We start from the raw sequence: 16,113 nt of genomic DNA, 5'->3' as shown, positions 1-16,113 counted from the left end.
TTTGGGCCTAAATACAACATAAATTAGTCATCAACCAACCAACATCTCAGAGAAGAAAGTGAGGGGTTTGGAGTTGTCTCCAGCAGACTCCAAGAATGCATCAGGTGCCATAAAAGTGTCTTAACTTTGACAAAAACTGGCAGTTTTGGAGACAAAGCTACAATTGTCAGATTGTTGTTGTAAGAGCTAACGCAGAGGAACTACTTTTAGTAACACGGCGCCTTGGTCACGAAGCGACTGCAGCTATTGACACATCTGAGTCAGTAAAAGTCTGTGCTGGATTATAAATCATGCCTTGCACCTGCACAGTCGAAAGTAGTGGTCATAAATTGAGAAGTTGGTCAACTTGGATATTCCACATAGCTCCCAGCATTTTCACCTGAGTGAGGGTTACGCTGAGTTCATCATCTAGACCAGGAACGCAAGTCGGGTGCTGAAAGATATAAACATCCTAGTCTTTATCCCAGTGAAAAACAATAACAATCACCTACTGCACAATGTCTGCTCTCACTGATGAGATGTTTATATATTCCCGTTTAGATGAAGAATTAATCATAATCCACACAAAGGGTTTAAAAAACAGTTACATCGGATTAACGTCTTTTCGTGTCTTCGGAGTAAGTTGGATATCACAGATGAACAACTTCTCGGTTTATGGTTCCAGGTGAGAGGTAAGGTTTATAATTGTTATTTGTAAAATAACAATTGATTATATTGGAGAGTAATCTTTGGGCCTAAATACAACATAAATTGGTGATCAACCAACCAACATCTCAGCAGTCTTTAGAGAAAGTGAGGGGTTTGGAGTTGTCTCCAGCAGACTCCAAGAATGCATCAGGTGTCATAAAAGTGTCTTAACTTTGACAAAAACTGGCAGTTTTGGAGACAAAGCTACAATTGTCAGATTGTTGTTGTAAGAGCTAACGCAGAGGGACTACTTTTAGTAACACGGCGCCTTGGTCACGAAGCGACTGCAGCTATTGACACATCTGAGTCAGTAAAAGTCTGTGCTGGATTATAAATCATGCCTTGCACCTGCACAGTCGAAGGTTGTGGCCATAAGTTGAGAAGTTGGTCAACTTGGAAATTCCACATAGCTCCCAGCATTTTCACCTGAGTGAGGGTTACGCTGAGTTCATCATCTAGACCAGGAACGCAAGTCGGGTGCTGAAAGATATAAACATCCTAGTCTTTATCCCAGTGAAAAACAATAACAATCACCTACTGCACAATGTCTGCTCTCACTGATGAGATGTTTATATATTCCCGTTTAGATGAAGAATTAATCATAATCCACACAAAGGGTTTAAAAAACAGTTACCGCGGATTAACGTCTTTTCGTGTCTTCGGAGTAAGTTGGATGTCACAGATGAACAACTTCTCGGTTTATGGTTCCAGGTGAGAGGTAAGGTTTATAATTGTTGTTTGTAAAATAACAATTGATTTTATTGGAGAGTAATCTTTGGGCCTAAATACAACATAAATTAGTCATCAACCAACCAACATCTCAGCAGTCTTTAGAGAAAGTGAGGGGTTTGGAGTTGTCTCCAGCAGACTCCAAGAATGCATCAGGTGCCATAAAAGTGTCTTAACTTTGACAAAAACTGGCAGTTTTGGAGACAAAGCTACAATTGTCAGATTGTTGTTGTAAGAGCTAACGCAGAGGAACTACTTTTAGTAACACGGCGCCTTGGTCACGAAGCGACTGCAGCTATTGACACATCTGAGTCAGTAAAAGTCTGTGCTGGATTATAAATCATGCCTTGCACCTGCACAGTTGAAGGTAGTGGTCATAAATTGAGAAGTTGGTCAACTTGGAAATTCCACATAGCTCCCAGCATTTTCACCTGAGTGAGGGTTACGCTGAGTTCATCATCTAGACAAGGAACGCACGTCAGGTGCTGAAAGATATAAACATCCTAGTCTTTATCACAGTGAAAAACAAAAACAATCACTTACTGCACAATGTCTGCTCTCACTGATGAGATGTTTATCAAATCCCGTTTAGATGAAGAATTAATCATAATCCACACAAAGGGTTTAAAAAACAGTTACCGCGGATTAACGTCTTTTCGTGTCTTCGGAGTAAGTTGGATATCACAGATGAACAACTTCTCGGTTTATGGTTCCAGGTGAGAGGTAAGGTTTATAATTGTTATTTGTAAAATAACAATTGATTATATTGGAGAGTAATCTTTGGGCCTAAATACAACATAAATTGGTGATCAACCAACCAACATCTCAGCAGTCTTTAGAGAAAGTGAGGGGTTTGGAGTTGTCTCCAGCAGACTCCAAGAATGCATCAGGTGTCATAAAAGTGTCTTAACTTTGACAAAAACTGGCAGTTTTGGAGACAAAGCTACAATTGTCAGATTGTTGTTGTAAGAGCTAACGCAGAGGGACTACTTTTAGTAACACGGCGCCTTGGTCACGAAGCGACTGCAGCTATTGACACATCTGAGTCAGTAAAAGTCTGTGCTGGATTATAAATCATGCCTTGCACCTGCACAGTCGAAGGTTGTGGCCATAAGTTGAGAAGTTGGTCAACTTGGAAATTCCACATAGCTCCCAGCATTTTCACCTGAGTGAGGGTTACGCTGAGTTCATCATCTAGACCAGGAACGCAAGTCGGGTGCTGAAAGATATAAACATCCTAGTCTTTATCCCTGTGAAAAACAATAACAATCACCTACTGCACAATGTCTGCTCTCACTGATGAGATGTTTATATATTCCCGTTTAGATGAAGAATGAATCATAATCCACACAAAGGGTTTAATAAACAGTTACCGCGGATTAACGTCTTTTCGTGTCTTCGGAGTAAGTTGGATGTCACAGATGAACAACTTCTCGGTTTATGGTTCCAGGTGAGAGGTAAGGTTTATAATCGTTGTTTGTAAAATAAGAAGTGATTATATTGGAGAGTAATCTTTGGGCCTAAATACAACATAAATTAGTGATCAACCAACCAACATCTCAGCAGTCTTTAGAGAAAGTGAAGGGTTCGGAGTTGTCTCCAGCAGACTCCAAGAATGCATCAGGTGCCATAAAAGTGTCTTAACTTTGACAAAAACTGGCAGTTTTGGAGAAGAAGCTACACTTGTCAGATTACTCAAATAAAAATGCAAGCCCTCGTTAGATCAGGCCAATAATAATAAAAAAAGATATCTCCAGAAGATGTATCGTGGGCTGGTCTTCAGATGTTGAAGTGGTCCTGCTGTAGGAGGATGAGCTGAGCTCACTACAAGAATTCCAACTTTGCGGGTGATTTGGGTCAAGCTGACATTTATGACATCATCTTCCCTGCATGGCTCTGCACAATTTGCTGTAAGGGATGAAAAGGAGTCTGTGTACTGTAAATATTTGAATTATGTTTTTGGGACCACCGCCCTCATCCTTCCTGGATTTGTCCACATTTACTTCCAGGCTTCCATTTTTTCAGCATGTTTGGAACTCATGAAGAAAGCGAAGGCCCGTTTAGCCAATCTTTGAGGGCATATTGCGCAACAGTAAGGCTGAGAGTCCTGTCTGCTTGCTTACGTAATCTGCACATGCACTCGTACACAAGTCCAAATGTAATCTGCACATGCACTCGTACAAACCCTGTTTCCATATGAGTTGGGAAATTGTGTTAGATGTAAATATAAACGGAATACAATGATTTGCAAATCCTTTTCAACCCATATTCAATTGAATATGCTACAAAGACAACATATTTGATGTTCAAACTCATAAACTTTATTTTTTTTTGCAAATAATCATTAACTTTAGAATTTCATGGCTGCAACACGTGACAAAGAAGTTGGGAAAGGTGGCAATAAATACTGATAAAGTTGAGGAATGCTCATCAAACACTTATTTGGAACATCCCACAGGTGAACAGGCAAATTGGGAACAGGTGGGTGCCATGATTGGGTATACAAGTAGATTCCATGAAATGCTCAGTCATTCACAAACAAGGATGGGGCGAGGGTCACCACTTTGTCAACAAATGTGTGAGCAAATTGTTGAACAGTTTAAGAAAAACCTTTCTCAACCAGCTATTGCAAGGAATTTAGGGATTTCACCATCTACGGTCCGTAATATCATCAAAGGGTTCAGAGAATCTGGAGAAATCACTGCACGTAAGCAGCTAAGCCCGTGACCTTCCATCCCTCAGGCTGTACTGCATCAACAAGCGACATCAGTGTGTAAAGGATATCACCACATGGGCTCAGGAACACTTCAGAAACCCACTGTCAGTAACTACAGTTGGTCGCTACATCTGTAAGTGCAAGTTAAAACTCTCCTATGCAAGGCGAAAACCGTTTATCAACAACACCCAGAAACGCCGTCGGCTTTGCTGGGCCTGAGCTCATCTAAGATGGACTGATACAAAGTGGAAAAGGGTTCTGTGGTCTGACGAGTCCACATTTTAAATTGTTTTTGGAAACTGTGGACGTCGTGTCCTTCGGACCAAAGAGGAAAAGAACCATCCGGATTGTTAAGGGCGCACAGTTGAAAAGCCAGCATGTGTGATGGTATGGGGGTGTATTAGTGCCCAAGACATGGGTAACTTACACATCTGTGAAGGCGCCATTAATGCTGAAAGGGACATACAGGTTTTGGAGCAACATATGTTGCCATCTAAGCAACGTTACCATGGACGCCCCTGCTTATTTCAGAAAGACTGTCATGTCTGTGTGATCATGTTTTGTTTTAGTCATGTTCGGTTTTGTTTTTGGACTTTTTGTGCACTTTTGTTTTGTTTTGTCACCATAGCAACCATTAGTTTTCACCTGTCACGTCACGCACCTGTTTCACGTTTTGAGTCACGCACCTGTTTTCGTTAACCATGTCTATAGTATTTAAGTTCATTGTTTTCAGTTTGTCGTTCTGACGACATCCCACAATTATGCTCTACACATTCTTCATCCTCTTAGATCCTGCTTCATGTCCCATGCCAAAGTAAGTTTTTGTTCCATGTTTATAGTCTTTTTGGTTTCATAGTTTGTTCTCCGCCATTGTGCGTGCCTTTTGTTTACTTCCTTTTTTGTAGTTATAGTGTTTAAATAAATCATGTACGCCACATCTGGTCCAATTCACTTGCACCTCGGGAGAACAAACCAAGCCATAGTGATAGTCCTGACAATGCCAAGCCACGTGTTATATCAACGTGGCTTCATAGTAAAAGAGTGCGGGTACTAGACTGGCCTGCCTGTAGTCCAGACCTGTCTCCCATTGAAAATGTGTGGCGCAATATGAAGCCTAAAATAGCACAACGGAGACCCCCGGACTGTTGAACAACTTAAGCTGTACATCAAGCAAGAATGGGAAAGAATTCCACCTGAGAAGCTTCAAAAATGTGTCTCCTCAGTTCCCAAACGTTTACTGAGTGTTGTTAAAAGGAAAGGCCATGTAACACAGTGGTGAACATGCCCTTTCCCAACTACTTTGGCACGTGTTGCTGGCATCAAATTCTAAGTTAATTATTATTTGCAAAAAATAAAAAATAAAGTTTATGAGTTTGAACATCAAATATGTTGTCTTTGTAGCATATTCAACTGAATATGGGTTGAAAAGGATTTGCAAATCATTGTATTCCGTTTATATTTACATCTAACACAATTTCCCAACTCATATGGAAACGGGGTTTGTACACAAGTCCAAATGTGGCGTCGCTCAGCGCCAGCGTGTCTGGCAAACGTTTTCTGATCTCCTTTCTCCTTGTGCCCAGGAGTGGAAGGCATGGAGTGCTCTCTGCCCATGGACGGCCGGCGGGTGTCCCTGACCCAGCTCTCCAAGGACAGCTTCCGCGAGTGCCAGGCCAGCCTGACCCTCACAGACCTGCTCATCATCATTTTCTCTGGCATCTCCGTGTCCGTGGTGGCCATCATGACCAGCTTCTTCCTGGCATCCACCGTCCACTGCTTCCAGCGCTGGAGTAAAGGCTCCAAGGGCGACGAGGAGGAGAGCGAGGAGTGACAATGAGCTCCTCTAATCCTGGACGCTTCCAACCTCGGCAAGACTCCACGGGGGCCGTATCGACGCTGCTTTCTCCCTGGTGAACGCCCAGGACTGTGGTTTTCTTTGCACACGGGCATCTAATCATGGTACGGTATATATTAGCGGGTGATGCCCCGCTCCACCCAACATGGTCTCCCACCTCAAGCATAGCTAGGGTAGCACTTTGCATAGAAGGTGCAGGGAAGAACATACAACTTCCACAATGTTCACACTTGTAGCTCGTACACTGTTACACTGCCCTTCTTTATAACCACACTTAAAAGCACAACAAAGGGTGTGACGGTACACCATCATCGCACTTTGGTACTTGCACCTTTTTTTGGTTCATTTTTGGTACAGTAAGCGTAAAACATGCAAAACATAAAACTGTGTAGCTTTTAATGATATACACATATATATATATGTACATATAAACTGTATGTAATATATATGTATATATGTGTACATATGTATGTGCATATATAGACTATGTATATACATGTATATATATATGTATGTACATATATATGTGTATATATATGTATGTATATATATATATATATATATATATATGTGTATGTACATATATATATATGTATGTATATATATATATATATATATATATATATATATATATATATATGTATATGTATATATATACATGTATTTACATATATATGTATATATATATATATGTATATGTATATATGTATGTACATATATAAGTGCTTTAGAGATGCGCGGTTTGCGGACACAACCGCGGAGTCCACGGATTATCCGCGGGTCGGGCGGTTGCAATAAAAAAAAAATAGATTTCATCCCCGGGTCGGGTCGGGCGGTTGAAATAAAAAAAAATTAGATTTTAAATAGATTCAGGCGGGTGGCAGTTAAACCAATTCGGAAATATATATACATAGTTAAATGTTGTTACCCACATACGAAAATGAGCAGGCACCTGCAGCATATGCCACAACAGAAGAAGAAAAAAACCCCTCACTTTTACGGAGCGGAGAAGGGACGCCTCGCCGGGGTCCGGGACCGAGGCCCCTTCCCCCGAGAGGGCCCCACCGGGAGCCGTAGCTGAGGCGATCCGCGAGAAGGGCCCGACGCACGTCCAGGGTCACCACCGTGCCCACCGCACCGACACCCCGCCGCGGCCGGCGTCACGCGCAGCAGGTAAGCAGCTTACCTGCCCGCCACCCCCGTGGCCGGGGGCTCGTAACAGGGATCACTCCGCACGCTCCGCCCGCGCAGCTTACCTGCCCGCCACCCCTGTTGCCGGGGGCGCGTAACAGGGGTCACTCCGCGCGCAGTGCGCTCACGAAAGGGGTGGGGCTCACCCTGGTTGATATAGACAGCAGGACGGTGGCCATGGAAGTCGGAACCCGCTAAGGAGTGTGTAACAACCCACCTGCCGAATCAACTAGCCCTGAAAATGGATGGCGCTGGAGCGTCGGGCCCATACCCGGCCGTCGCCGGCAGCGAGACGCGCTTGGAGGTGCGCTCAGCGCGGCTCCCATATGATTGCGCACTGGTGTGCGTCTGGGTTGTGACAGCGTGGCACGCGAATGTCTGTGCTGCATTGGATCAGTCTCCTTTCTTTAACAGGCAAAAACTTTATAACCTCACTAATGCCTTGCATCGTCTATATTAGATATATAACAACGGGCGGGCGCGGGCGGGTGCGGTTCTGATCAAATGTTAGCTCGGGTGGATGGCGGATGGTTGACGACTTTCTGATGCGGTTGCGGATTAAATAATTGCCTATCCGCGCATCTCTAATATGTATATGTATATATATATATGTATTTACATATATATGTATATATATATATATATATATATATATGTATATGTATATATGTATGTACATATATACGTGTATTAGAGATGCGCGGTTTGCGGACACAACCGCGGAGTCCACGGATTATCCGCGGGTCGGGTCGGGCGGTTGCAATAAAAAAAAAATTGATTTCATCCGCGGGTCGGGTCGGGCGGTTGAAATAAAAAAAAATTAAATTTTAAATAGATTCAGGCGGGTGGCAGTTAAACCAATTCGGAAATATATATACATAGTTAAATGTTGTTACCCACATACGAAAAACGAGCAGGCACCTGCAGCATATGCCACAACAGAAGAAGAAAGAAAAAAAGAGATGGCAACGCCGGCAGCAAACGTGGTACGCGACAAACTAAAAAAGGGAATACTAAAGACCAGGGGAAAAAAAAGGCCAGAAAAGTTCAGCGTGGACTTGTTTTTATGAGGTTGTAAATCAGGATGATAGTAATGCTGGCTACGTGATTTGCAAGAGCCGCGACGCTGTTTATGTCTACGACAGTCACAAAACCGGGACATCTAACATGGTGCATCACATTTGTGCAAAACCCCGAATCTCCACAAACACCCTGAGCATGAGCAGTTTCGTCCGCCGTGATCCCAGAAGAGTGCCACAGGATGTTAAAACAAGATAGAACGCAGCTGCCTGCAGCAGTTTGAGTGGCGCGAGCGCGCTTGGAGGTGCGCTCAGCGCGGCTCCCAGATGATTGCGCACTGGTGTGCGTCTGGGCCGTGACAGCGTGGCACGCATTGAATGTCTCTGCTATATTGGATCAGTCTCCTTTCTTTAACAAGCAAAAGCTTTATAACCTCACTAATGCCTTGCATCGTCTATATTAGATATATAACAATGGGCGGGTGCGGGTGGGGGCGGTTTTGATTAAATGTTAGTTCGGGTGGATGCGGATGGTTGACGACTTTTGTGATGCGGTTGCGGATGAAATAATTGCCTATCCGCGCATCTCTAACGTGTATATATATATGTATATATATATATATATATATATATATATATATATATATATATATATATATGTATATATATATATATATATATATATATATATATATATATATATATATATATATGTATGTATGTATGTATACATATTTCCCGGTTGTGTCCGACCAAAAAACATAAATATATATTGAATATTTTATCGAACGCATTTAATATTGATATCGATTATATATTTCAAGTGTTTATCGTTCCAGCCCTGCTAATATGTTTTTGTTTTTATTTGTAAAACAGCGCAGAAAAGTGCAATAGTAACACTTTGGAGTGTCTGAAATATTATTTTCCTCATTGTCTGAAGTGCAGTACAAATACTTCCAGCTACTGAACAATGGCGGCACACTGCATTGGTCCGATACACGTATCTTTGTCTGCCACTCAAGCAGTCCATTTAAAAAAAAAAAAGAGGATTTTGAAGATTTGCCTTCTTTTTGGCACTATGGCTACCCACAGATTCCTCCTGGAATGGCACTTATTTTTGCAAAAAAAAAGGCTGGTATGAGACGGCTAACGATGTAGCTTATGAGATGATTGTATTCCGCACAAAAAGCACTCCCAAAAACATCCAAAAAGCGCCAATGACACTCCATTTACCTACTGTGACCGGCATACTAACCAAGTATTAGCGACATTGTTATTGTAAGAGCTAGCGCAGAGGAACTACTTTTAGTAACACGGCGCCTTGGTCACGGAAGTGACGTAACAACTGCAGCTATTGACACACTGAGCTGCTGCATCGCCTCTGAGTCGGTAAAAGTCTGTGCTGGGTTATAAATCATGCCTTGTACCTGCACAGTCGAAGGTTGTGGCCATAAGCCGAGAAGTTGATCAACTTAGCTCTCAGCATTTTTACCTGAGTGAGGGTTACGCTGAGTTCATCATCTAGACAAAGAACACAAGTCGGGTGCTGAAAGATATAAACATCCTAGTCTTTATCCCAGTGAAAAACAAAAACAATCACTTACTGCACAATGTCTGCTCTCGCTGATGGGATGTTTATATGTTCCTGTTTAGATGAAGAATTAATCATAATCCACACAAAGGGTTTAAAAAACAGTTACCATGAACCAATGTCTTTTCGTGTCTTTCCACCTCCAGGAATAAGTTGGATGTCACAGATGAACAACTTCTCGGTTTATGGTTCAAACATTTTACTATCCAGGTGAGACACAAGGTTTATAATTGTGTGAATGTCCAAACATTCTCACATATAAGATTATACACCAAAGAAATCATATATTTATTATTTGTATTGTTGTTATTATTATGATTATCAATATTTTTGTGTGAATGTCCAAGATTCAACGCCAAATAAATCATCTATTTCTTCTTATTATTATTATTGTTATTATTATTATTGTGTGACTGTCCAAACATTCTAACATATAAGATTATACACCAAAGAAATCATCTATTTATTATTATTAATTATTATTATTATTGTGTGAATGTCCCACATTCTCACATATAACATTCTACACCAAAAAACAATCTATTTATTATTATTATAATAATAATTATTATTATTGTGTGAATGCCCACACATTCTCACATATAACATTCTACACCAAAAAAGCATGTATTTATTATTATCATTATTATTATTATTATTGTGCGAATGTCCAACATTCTCAGAGATAACAGTCTACACCAAAAAATCATCTATTTATTATTATTATTATTGTTATTGTGTGAATGTCCACACATTGTCACATATAAGATTATTCACCAAAATCATGTATTTATTATTATCATTATTACTATTATTATTAATATTATTGTGTGAATATTCACACACTCACATTTAACATTCTACACCAAAAAAATCATGTATTTATTATTATTATTATTATTATTATTGTGTGAATGTCTAAACATTCACACATAGAAAATTTCACACCAATAAAATTATCTATTTATTAATATTATTATTATTATTATTGTGTGAATGTCCACACATTCTCACATATAACATTATACACCAAAAAAAAATCACTTATTTATCCATCCCATCCATCCATCCATTTTCTACCGCTTATTCCCTTTGGGGTCGCGGGGGGCGCTGGAGCCTATCTCAGCTACAATCGGGCAGAAGGCGGGGTACACCCTGGACAAGTCGCCACCTCATCGCAGGGCCAACACAGATAGACAGACAACATTCACACTCACATCCACACACTAGGGTCAATTTAGTGTTGCCAATCAACTTATCCCCAGGTGCATGTCTTTGGAGGTGGGAGGAAGCCGGAGTACCCGGAGGGAACCCACGCAGTCACGGGGAGGACATGCAAACTCCACACAGAAAGATCCCGAGCCCGGGATTGAACCCAAGACTACTCAGGACCTTCGTATTGTGAGGCAGATGCACTAACCCCTCTGCCACCGTGAAGCCACTTATTTATTATTATTATTATTATTATTATCATTATTATTATTGTGTGAATGTCCACACATTCTCACATATAACATTCTACACCAAAAAATCACTTATTTATTATTGTTATTATTATTATTATTATTACTGTGTGAATGTACAAACATTCACACATAATATTCTACACCAATACAATCAATGTATTATTATTATTATAGTTATTATTATTACTATTATTATTATTGTGTGAATGTCTAAGATTATACACCAAATAAATCATTTATTTATTGTCATTCCGCCCCAAAACCTTAGCGCGCTCCACAGCCCACAGTCTTCATCTGATTGGAACTGTTCAAGTATGAAAACGTTCAACTCGACCGGGAATTGTGAGCTCTTCAAACTTTATTTTATTTCTTATTTTAAATATTGTGGATTACCCAGATTTCCGGGTTTTCCGGGACAATTTGCCTATTGAAAATGATTGGCCATTTTTCGAGCTTGCACAACTCCCACATTTCTCAACCGATTTGAAGCGTTCCACCATCCCCACACTCCACTCACCCTGGACAATCAAACTACCAAAGGTCAAAACAATTCCAGGAATTCCCAGAATTCTCTGTGTTCCTAAGCCTTAGTTTCACCTCTTCCTGGCAAGTTTTCACAGGCCACATTTTTCAACCGTTTTTGACCTTCAAACGTCTTAGCTGTGACAACAAAAGTTATCATTTTTTCTTTTGTACAAATTCCCGGTTTTACTAAAATTCCAGGTATTGCAAAATACCCATTTTCAATTCAAACTGTTACTAGGTCACCATGTTTCAACCGATTTCAAAAATTCCAAAACACACCCATTCATATCATCTCGGACAATTGTGCTAGTATCAATAGTCCTAAAATTCGGTGTTTTTCCGAACTTCCCAAATGTTCAGGAAATACTCATTCACATATATGGACGTATTCATAGTTCTACAATGCCCTACATTCTCAAAATGTTGCACCATTTTTAAACCTGATTCCGACCTTTCAACCACACTACTCTTCCCATATATCTAACACAAAACAACTTTTCCCTTTCCCAAAATTCCCAGAATTTCCGGTCCTTTTCTCCCTATTGACAATGAATGGGAAATATACATTCTATTGCATATCCCACATTTCTCATCCTATTCAAACCATTCCAACATCCACCCGAGCCTATCTGCGGTTCGGCACATACGCACCTGAATTGTAAATCCTCGTCCAGAATTAACTTTCCGCATCTAACAGGCGATGCAACAGCTCACCGGCTGATGACGTCAATACAGCAACATGAGCTAGTTACGTCGCCGCTAAAAGTAGGTCCTTAACATTAGTGCTTACAATAACATAATCGCTATGACTTGGTTAATATTCAGGTCTCGGAACGTAAATGGCATATTGTTGGCGCCTTTTGGATGTTCTTTTAGTGGGTTCTATGGGCGCAATCGAGGAGTTTCCATTGACTCCATTGTTAGCCATACTTGCCAACCTTGAGACCTCCGATTTCGGGAGGTGGGGGGCGGGGGGCGTGGTTAAGATATGTATATATATATATATATATATATATATATATATATATATATATAAGAAATACTTGACTTTCAGTGAATTCTAGCTATATATATATATATACATATTTATATATATATATATATATATTTTATTACATATATATATATATATATATATATATATATATATAAAGAAATACTTGAATTTCAGTGTTCATTTATTTACACATATACACACACAACACTTATCTACTCATTGTTGAGTTAAGGGTTGAATTGGCCATCCTTGTTCTATTCTCTGTCACTATTTCAGAACACACACATTATACAAATATACATTATGAATTAGGATCAGAAGTTCCTATATAAACATTGCGCACTCACGTCTCCTTTTTGTATTGATTACTGCAGCTGTGCACTGGATTCATTCACAAATACAAACTACAACTCACAAACACTTTAGAGTTAGGCTCCACCATCAGAATGTGTACTTAAACTTATAAAGATCACATGGATATTATTCAGTGAGTTGATTCACCAAAACTAACCTGTTATACAGGAGGAAAAAGCACACAGGACGTTTCAATTGTTCACAGACTGGTCGCGCTCATCAGAATGACAAGACACTTCCGGTCTGCAGGTGATAGCATTCAATTGGGAAGAAACGCCCTACTGCCCCCTACTGACCAATGTGAATACTGATAAATGTGGAATGACAGCTCCAAAAACGAATTCAAACCACAAAATAAAATAAATAAATCAACACAAAAATGTGACACATTATGGGTGGGTCACATTTGCATGTACAGTAGATGGCAGTATTGTCCTGTTTAAAAGTGTCACAACATTGCTGTTTACGGCAATGTTGTGAACAGGCTGTCAACACGTCACTCAGGTCCGCATGGAGCTGGAGGGGGCGTGGCCTCCAGCTCCGCCTGAATTTCGGGAGATTTTCGGGAGAAAATTTGTCCCGGGAGGTTTTCGGGAGAGGCGCTGAATTTCGGGAGTCTCCCGGAAAATCCGGGAGGGTTGGCAAGTATGTTGTTAGCTGACTTTTAGTTCTGTTTATTTACGAGTTAAAATGCATAAAAAAATACATTTGTCTCTCATAATTATTGTGAACGATAGGCAAAATTCCCCCAAAAAAGTGCAGCTCCCCTTTAAGCGGAGCGCTACAAGAGCCAATGGAAATATCTGAGGACATTGGGTATCCGTCCACCATCTGCCGCCTCAGGAAGGGGAAGCAGTGCAGTGTCAACACCGTGTATGGTGGGGATGGTGCTCTGCTGACCTCGAATGCGGATGTTGTGGATCGGTGGAGAGAATACTTCGAAGACCTCCTCAATCTTACCAGCACGTCTTCCTATGAGGAAGCAGGGCCTGGGGAATCTGTGGTGGGCTCTCCTATTTCTGGGGCTGAGGTTGCCGAGGTAGTTAAAAAGCTCCTCGGTGGCAAGGCCCCGGGGGTGGATGAGATCCGCCCGGAGTTCCTTAAGGCTCTGGATGTTGTGGGGATGTCTTGGTTGACAAGACTCTGCAACATCGCGTGGACATCGGGGGCGGTACCTCTGGATTGGCAGACCGGGGTGGTGGTTCCTCTCTTTAAGAAGGGGAACCGGAGGGTGTGTTCCAACTATCGTGGGATCACACTCCTCAGCCTTCCCGGTAAGGTCTATTCAGGAGTACTGGAGAGGAGACTACGCCGGATAGTCGAACCTCGGATTCAGGAGGAACAGTGTGGTTTTCGTCCTGGTCGTGGAACTGTGGACCAGCTCTATACTCTCGGCAGGGTCCTTGAGAGTGCATGGGAGTTTGCCCAACCAGTCTACATGTGCTTTGTGGACTTGGAGAAGACATTCGACCTTGTACCCCGGGAAGTCCTGTGGGGAGTGCTCAGAGAGTATGGGGTAACGGACTGTCTTATTGTGGCAGTTCGCTCCCTGTACAATCAGTGTCAGAGCTTGGTCCGCATTGCCGGCAGTAAGTCGGACACGTTTCCAGTGAGGGTTGGACTCCGCCAAGGCTGCCCTTTGTCACCGATTCTGTTCATAACCTTTATGGACAGAATTTCTAGGCGCAGTCAGGGCGTTGAGGGGATCTGGTTTGGTGGCTGCAGGATTAGGTCACTGCTATTTGCAGATGATGTGGTCCTGATGGCTTCCTCCGGCCAAGATCTTCAGCTCTCACTGGATCGGTTCGCAGCCGAGTGTGAAGCGACTGGGATGGGAATCAGCACCTCCAAGTCCGAGTCCATGGTTCTCTCCCGGAAAAGGATGGAGTGCCATCTCCGGGTTGGGGAGGAGATCTTTCCCCAAGTGGAGGAGTTCAAGTACCTCGGAGTCTTGTTCACGAGTGGGGGAAGAGTGGATCGTGAGATCGACAGGCGGATCGGTGCGGCGTCTTCAGTAATGCGGACGCTCTATCGATCCGTTGTGGTGAAGAAGGAGCTGAGCCGGAAGGCAAAGCTCTCGATTTACCGGTCGATTTACTTTCCCATCCTCACCTATGGTCATGAGCTTAGGGTCATGACCAAAAGGTCATGACCCTAGATCACGGGTACAAGCGGCCGAAATGAGTTTCCTCCGCCGGGTGGCGGGGCTCTCCCTTAGAGATAGGGTGAGAAGCTCTGTCATTCGGGGGGTGCTCAAAGTAAAGCCGCTGCTCCTCCACATCGAGAGGAGCCAGATGAGGTGGTTGGGGCATCTGGTCAGGATGCCACCCGAATGCCTCCCTAGGAAGGTGTTTCGGGCACGTCCGACTGGTAGGAGGCCACGGGGAAGACCCAGGACACGCTGGGAAGACTATGTCTCCCGGCTGGCCTGGGAACGCCTCGGGATCCCCCGGGAGGAGCTGGACGAAGTGGCTGGGGAGAGGGAAGTCTGGGCTTCCCTGCTTAAGCTGCTGCCCCCGCGAGCCGACCTCGGATAAGCGGAAGAAGATGGATGGATGGCATTGGGTATGATACTCTTATCAAAGCGATTGAACTGACAATCCATTATTTTTTTGACACCCCTAACGTTTACAGTACCGAATGTTCTGTACTAAAATATCAGATTACAAATTCCACAGTGACTTTATTTATGGAGCACTTTAACAACAAGCAGGGTTGAAAACAAGGTGCTGTGTACCGTTACACCCTTCGTAGCTGCAGAGCGATCGTGACGTATTAGGAAACTCAAAATACAAATAATAAAACGTGATGTACTCATATGCAGGTCCAGACAAACCGCACAGAGGAACAAACTTCGGGGAAATGGTGCGAAAGCGGGTTTTTTTTACCACTCCATAAAGTCGGATTGGGGCATTTTAAGACGGTTCTACCTTCCCTAAAGAAGACGTCACAGACAAGTGACCCCAGCACTTCAACCCCTATG

At 42.2% G+C, this 16,113-nt stretch overlaps 1 protein-coding gene and 1 long non-coding RNA gene across 5 annotated transcripts in view; one reads left to right on the top strand and one right to left on the bottom strand.

The window, feature by feature from the left end:
- Nucleotides 1-6,423, top strand: part of LOC133617594 (leucine-rich repeat-containing protein 38) — a 70,237-nt gene extending 63,814 nt beyond the window's left edge. The window contains exon 2 of the mRNA XM_061977659.1: nt 5,716-6,423. Within this exon, the coding sequence (XP_061833643.1) occupies nt 5,716-5,963 (248 nt within the window). The 3' untranslated portion in view covers nt 5,964-6,423. The remainder of the gene's footprint in view (nt 1-5,715) is intronic.
- LOC133617595 (uncharacterized) overlaps nt 1-16,113 on the bottom strand; it is a 232,822-nt gene that overhangs the window by 161,583 nt on the left and 55,126 nt on the right. The window lies entirely within an intron of this gene.

This window comes from Nerophis lumbriciformis, linkage group LG18 (genome assembly GCF_033978685.3).
Source record: "Nerophis lumbriciformis linkage group LG18, RoL_Nlum_v2.1, whole genome shotgun sequence".
Lineage (NCBI taxonomy): Eukaryota > Metazoa > Chordata > Actinopteri > Syngnathiformes > Syngnathidae > Nerophis > Nerophis lumbriciformis.
Note: the sequence above shows the minus strand (reverse complement) of the source record. Positions and strands in the feature narration are given on the sequence as shown.